Here is a 6,000-nt window from a genome sequence, read left to right on the forward strand (position 1 = left end):
TGCATAGCAGAGAAGCGGTTTCATCACACCTACCCAATGTGTGTTACCTGGGATGTCTGGGGCTGTCCTTGCCTCCTCTGGGAAAGAAACTAAGAAGTCCGATCCAGTTCAGAGTGCACATTTATTAAATCCCACCAGCAGGTTATCTCCTCTTCCGGGTGTTATGGAAGGTATCACGGTCCTGGGCCCCAGCCCAGGCCACTCACTCACCAGGACCGCGCAGGTGACGGCAGAGGGAAGGACGTACCCGAAGTGCGCGCCGTCGCGGTCGATGAAGTAGCGGCCCTCGGCGTCGGTGGGGATGTAGTGTCGCCCGCTGAACATGGCCGCCAGCATGGTGTCCTCGTAGCGCCGCAGGGTGGACAGGCGTGTGGTGAAGTGAGCCCCTCCGATGTTAAGGGGGACGACCTCAGGGAACTGGGGAGGAATCGCCGGCGCTTTCAGTCCGGCAGCTGGGGAGGCGAGCCCGGGCTGCCCGAAAGCCGGGCTTCGTTCTGACCGCTTCTCTCCCATCCCCCCACCCCCTCATCCGTTACCAAGTCCTCCCCCTCCTCCTTCCACAGCTCTTAAATCGGGTCTCTTCCCTGCAGTCCTCCTACCTCTGCTCCAGAGTTCAAAGCCTTCGCTGTCCTCCTTCCGCTTTCTGAACTTCCCATCTTTGTGCCTTTGCTCATGTCCCCAGTGCTCCTGCCACTCCTTTTGTCCATTCAGCAAATGCAACAGCCCCATACGGCAGTGTGTGCTGTTCGCTGCGCAAGGGCACCCAAGTGAGCAGGCTCTGCTAGCCCAGCTGTGCGCCCTTCTGCTAATTCACACTAAGGCACCGTATGGGTTAGCAGCATCCATGCATTTAAGAGCTTCTATTCAAGATCCCCTGCTCTGTGAGAAATTTTTTTCTTTTACTTTCTTTCAAATATTTATTTATTTGGCTGCTCAGGCGTCTTAGTCACAGCATGCGGGTCTAGTTCCCTGACCAGGCATCTAACCCGTGCCTTAGGAGCACTGAGTCTTAACCACTGGATTACCAGGGAAGTCCTGCGTGAGCAATTCTACTCTGTCGTCCCTTGCCTGTCCCAAGATAGGTTTAACTAAACACTCCCACCATTGTGCCTTCACTATACCCACATTCTCCTCTATAATAGTGCCTTGCACAATAGGTGCTTTGTGATGTTGGTGGTTCTGTATTACTGCCCAAGTTTTCCGAGGGCAGGGACAGCATCTTGTTCACCTATTCTGAGGCCACCCAGAGCAGGGCTCACAGATGCTTGTTGAATAACACCAGGCATCGACTCCTCACCCTCTGTACCTCTCTGCTTCCCTCCTTAATCTGTACAGTGAGATTAGTCCCCAGTCCAGTTACAGTTCTGGAGTCAAGGGCAGGGAATAAGGGAACCAACATTTGTCCTGAGAAGCTCTAGGTTCTCCCTAATATGCTCAGGGTTCCCCCCCCCACCCCCAATCTCTTCACTGCTTGTGGCTTTGAAAGAAACCAGGCCAATTCTCTCTAATTTTCCCACAAACCTCCTCCAGATTAACTAAAATTGTATTCCACTGCATACTTCAATATTACGACATCACTCGGGCTCTGTGAAAGTCTGTGTGTATTTATCTAGACAGTCCTTTCTCCCAACATTCAAATCCTTTGTGAAATAAAAATAGGAACAAATACAGTACATCTAAGTGGTCCAGGGTCTTGTGCAGTGTGCCTGGCTCATAGTAAAACCTCAAATAAGCATCAAATGAATGGATGAATCAGACAGACAGGCATTTACAATTCTGTGAATGTAGGTGACGTTACTCGTCTGCACCCAGAGGACATAGGAAATGCCTGCTGCTTATTCAACAGCTAGCTCCTCTAAAACTATTCTATGTGCACATCAAGGACTCAAATATTATTGTGGGATAATAATACTTTACATTACTCACATGAAGCCATGCAATATTTTACATTACTCACATGGAGCCATCTAATCTGTGAAAGAGCTGGCACTGGAGTGCTGGCCTATAATCTCCAGGTCCTATGCTTTTTCTCTAAAAACAGACTGTTTCCCAGTAACAGCACACACGCACACACACACAAATGGCACCCCGTGTCTCCAATGGCTCATTTCTTTCTTCAATTACAAAAGTCCTCCTGGAGTTTTGCCCATTTCACAAGTGTCCCATGATGTTTAGACCACAGCCTTCTAACCCCAAGATAACACTGAAACTTCCCAAGAGCCTCACCCAGGCCCACCTTGCCCTTCTGGGGTTGAGTCCCTTCATCTAGAATGCTACCTGTCACATGAGTCCACGTCTGCCACTACCTTAGCCCCTATCTCCCAGCCTCTGTTTTCAGCGTCCAGCAGGGCCCCGCTTTCTTTCCTCCCAAGGGTCATTTCAGGTGTTCACAAGATAGTGTCACATGCGTTCAGTAAGACCAGTGGAAGCCACTGTGCGTCACAGCACAGCATCTAGGAGGGAGGGCCATGGAGCTGTCAGGTGGGTAAGGCTACAGCTATGAACTGGCCTGCTTTACATCTGCACGCTGCCCCTGACCCCACTCTCTGGGCAGCTGGAGACTGGGTCTGCACAACTACCCAGGCGTCCTCTTGGATTCTCTAGAAAACACTATCATCTCTTGGGGCTCCAAGGGTCCCTTCCCATGGCCACCCTCCCTCCTCCAGTAGATAACGGTGGGACAAAGGGATGGGAGTACCAACCCAGGAGGCAGTGTATCCTGGAAGGAGGCGGATGGGAGGGCCAGGTGCCTCCTGGGACAGGGAAGACACACCTGGTGCGTGACAAGGGGTGGGGGTGATCGGTGGGTGGTGGGAGCGGGGTGGTAGGGGAGCAAAGAGGACTGGCGCCGCCTTCGGCCCGACCCCTACCCTCCACCTCCGCGCCACTCACATCCCAAGGTCAGCTCTGCCGGACACTGGCTCCTCGTTCTGCGGCCCTTCCCGCGCCCCCAACCCCTCCCCGGGTCCAGGTACCTCCTGCGGCAGCAGAGGCAGTGCGTGCCCCGCCTGCGTGGCCGTCGGGGTAGCCGGCTCCAGAAAGTCGTCTTCGGCGTCGGAGCTGGACATGGCACCGTCCGGGCGACGGCTGTCTGGCTCCCGCCCCGTGACTACCACCATCCCTCTGGCTCTGGGCAGTGGGCGCGGCTTTGGGCGGGCGGGCGGGCGGGAGGGCGGCAGCCCGGGCACTAGCACCCAGCAGATCCTGGCATGACGCGGCGCGGCCGACAGGCGGGGCCGGAGGGGCCGAGAGCGCAGCGCGCGCAGGCTCGAGGGCGGCGACTCCCTCAGCGCCGACCGGCTCGCCGACCACTGTGGGGACCACAGGGCCACTGGCCTGACCCGGTTGCCTCACGCTATTGGCCGAATCCCTCTAGCGCCCGCCCCCGATTGGCAGGAAGTTCGACCAATCTCAGGGCAGACAGAGCTTTCAGCCCGCGCCTGAGTAGCCATCAGGTGCCAGACCCCTGGCCTTCCCGGCTCTGATTGGCCGTCTGGTCAGCGGGCTCGCCCTCTCCACCCCCTACCACTCGCTCCGCGCAACGGGCGCGCGCGCGGCCACCACCTCTAAGCCGGGCCTTCTTGTTGGCGGGGAGGGTGGCTCCCGCATCCCAGTCGACACCTAGAAACTTGAGGAGAGAGAGGGCTTACGACTTAATCATTCGTACGTTTCCAGGGCAACGGGTCCTGCGCATCCTTGGGCGTCGAAGGCCGGGGAAATCCGAGTCCGGGAGGACCGGGTCACCTCAATGGAAAACCTGAGCATCCTTTCCTGAGGGAGGAGGCTGAGGTCACTGAGGTTGTAGGAGAGGAAGGGCAGCACTGCGACAGGGGCTGGCCCTCTTCTAACCGCAGAGACAGAACCTGGGTTTCCAGTCTTTCCCGACTGACTCAAGCAGCAATCCGAAAAAGGAAATTCAAAACAGGGGCGATTGAGTTGATTAAGAATGGCGTAACTCTCCACTCTCCACGCGTCAGGTCTTCCTCTGGACACCTGGAGACAAGGATGGAGACACGCCCTGTCTAAATAAGCTCACAGGCTGCGAAGGCGGAGTCCAGCCTGGGCCAACACGTCTGTCTGCAGCCTTGGAATCCGTGTCTCCTGGTATGACAGTCAGCTCAGGGACTCTCCTAGGGGGTCAAGATTTTAGTTCTTTCAAACCATTTTTACATCTGGCTCTTCATTTGAATCTCACATTGTTGTGTCAGAAAAGGAAACTGAGGTCTAGAGGATTAGAACAGCTTCAGGGAGGTCAGCCATGAGCAAGAGGCACAACACTTCCTCTGTTGGACCAATCACACTCCCAGTTGTAGGAGTCTCCTAGGTCAGTGTTTTCTCTAAATACAGTTGCATCAAAATTACTGGAGGGAGAATTTCTTAAAAAACAGATTCCCAACCCAGTTGCTCAGTCGTGTCCAATTCTTTGTGACTCCATGGATTGTAGCCTGCCAGGCTTCTCTCTTGGTAGGATTCTCTGGGCAAGAATAGTGGAGTGGGTTGCCATTCCTTTCTCCAGGGGATCTTCCCCTTCCTGGGATGGAACGCGGGTCTCCCGCATTGCAGGCAGATTCTTTACCATCTGAGTTACCAGGGAAGCCCTTCTCCAAATATAGTTGCATCAGAATTACTGGAGGAGTAAAATACAGATTCCCAGCCTCACCTCCAGAGACTGATTTGGTGCATCTGGGGGTGAAGCCCTTTAATTTGCATTCTTAACGAATGCCCAGGTTATTCTGATGCTGCAGGTCCTTGAACTGTGTTTTGAGCAGCACTGCCCTGATGAAGGCCCCTTGAGGCCATCTCTTGGCTCTCACTACCTGCTCCAGCCTCTCTGAACAATATCTATAACAAATTTCCTCTTTCCATCCTTAGGAAGTTTCAGCTGTAATAGAAATTGCAGCCAAAGGTGGCTTAAATCAGTGGTCCCCAGCCTTTTTTGCACCAGGGGCAAGTTTTGTGGAAGACAATTTTTTCTGTGGATAGGATGGTTTCTGGATGATTCAAGCGCATCACATGTGTTGTGCACTTTATTTCTATTATTATTACATCAGCTTCACCTCAGATCATCAGGTATTAGATCCCAGAGGTTGGGGATCCCTAGCTTAAATAATAGGAGAAGTTTATTATCTTATGTAACAAGAAGTCTGAGTAGATCCTGGGTTGGTTCAGTAGGTAACGCAACAAGGAGTTACCTGGACCAGCTTGCTTCATTTATCCCCTCTGCCAGATGGCCTCTCCTCCCCTAGGAATCCATAGAGAAAACCAGAGAGCTAAGGGCTATTGGGGTGACATTTATTCCTACACCTTAAAGCAAGGCTATATAAAAAGAATAGGAAGGGAGCCCCAGAGACTCGGGATGTAGGAAAATCCATGTGCCATCATGGTTACATTACTGAATGTGTTCGAGTTTTTATCTTCCTTTTCGGTTGAGGAATATATTTCCTTCCAGAATATAGTTTCCCAGTTGGTTTCTGTTTACACGGTGAGGGGACATCCAAGATCAGCTGCCTGGAATGAGGATTTGCTGAGCAAGTAGGCAGGGGTTGGAGCAGGTTTTCTGGGACAGCAGGGCACTTTGCTGGCAGCGGCTACCCCCAGGCTGCAGTGCAATGATTTCCAGGCCAGTCCGCATGAGGTCTAGAGGAAAGGGTCAATGAGCCTTGGAGGGGGCATGGCGTGCAGGGGTGGGTTCTTTCAGAACACAGACACTTACAGTGCTTGGATTATTTTTCCTCCAGGAGTCACTCAAACAGATAGTCCTACAGGCATGGGACCCTGCAATTAGTCAATTGGATTCTATCCTCCATGCCTCATTAAAGAAAAGAACTTTTGAATGCCAACAGATTTCCAAAGTACTGATCCAACTACTGAATTTTCTCTTCCAATTCTAATTCAGCGAATAAGAACAATAAAGGAAATAAAAATGGGAACAAAAGCATCCATCTTCTCTTCCTTCCAGTTGAAGGACTGGCCTTTCCTTTCTCTCCCAGCTTTGAGGAG

At 52.7% G+C, this 6,000-nt stretch overlaps 1 protein-coding gene across 7 annotated transcripts in view; it reads right to left on the minus strand.

Annotated features, from left to right (window-relative positions):
- The window catches only part of RABGEF1 (RAB guanine nucleotide exchange factor 1), a 72,088-nt gene extending 67,620 nt beyond the window's left edge, over window positions 1-4,468 (minus strand). For 3 of the 7 annotated variants that reach the window (XM_006070332.4, XR_003106498.3, XR_003106497.3), the window contains exons 1-2: window positions 2,976-4,468; window positions 248-417 (exon numbers count right to left, since the gene is read on the minus strand). In XM_006070332.4, the coding sequence (XP_006070394.1) occupies window positions 248-417; window positions 2,976-3,119 (314 nt within the window). In that variant the 5' untranslated portion in view covers window positions 3,120-4,468. The remainder of the gene's footprint in view (window positions 1-247; window positions 418-2,975) is intronic. The other 4 variants (XM_025275265.3, XM_025275266.3, XR_003106494.2 and 1 more) reach the window with 4 other exon arrangements.
- Window positions 4,469-6,000: the final 1,532 nt, after the last annotated feature.

The sequence above is a fragment of the Bubalus bubalis genome, chromosome 24 (assembly GCF_019923935.1).
Source record: "Bubalus bubalis isolate 160015118507 breed Murrah chromosome 24, NDDB_SH_1, whole genome shotgun sequence".
In the NCBI taxonomy this organism is placed as follows: Eukaryota; Metazoa; Chordata; class Mammalia; order Artiodactyla; family Bovidae; genus Bubalus; species Bubalus bubalis.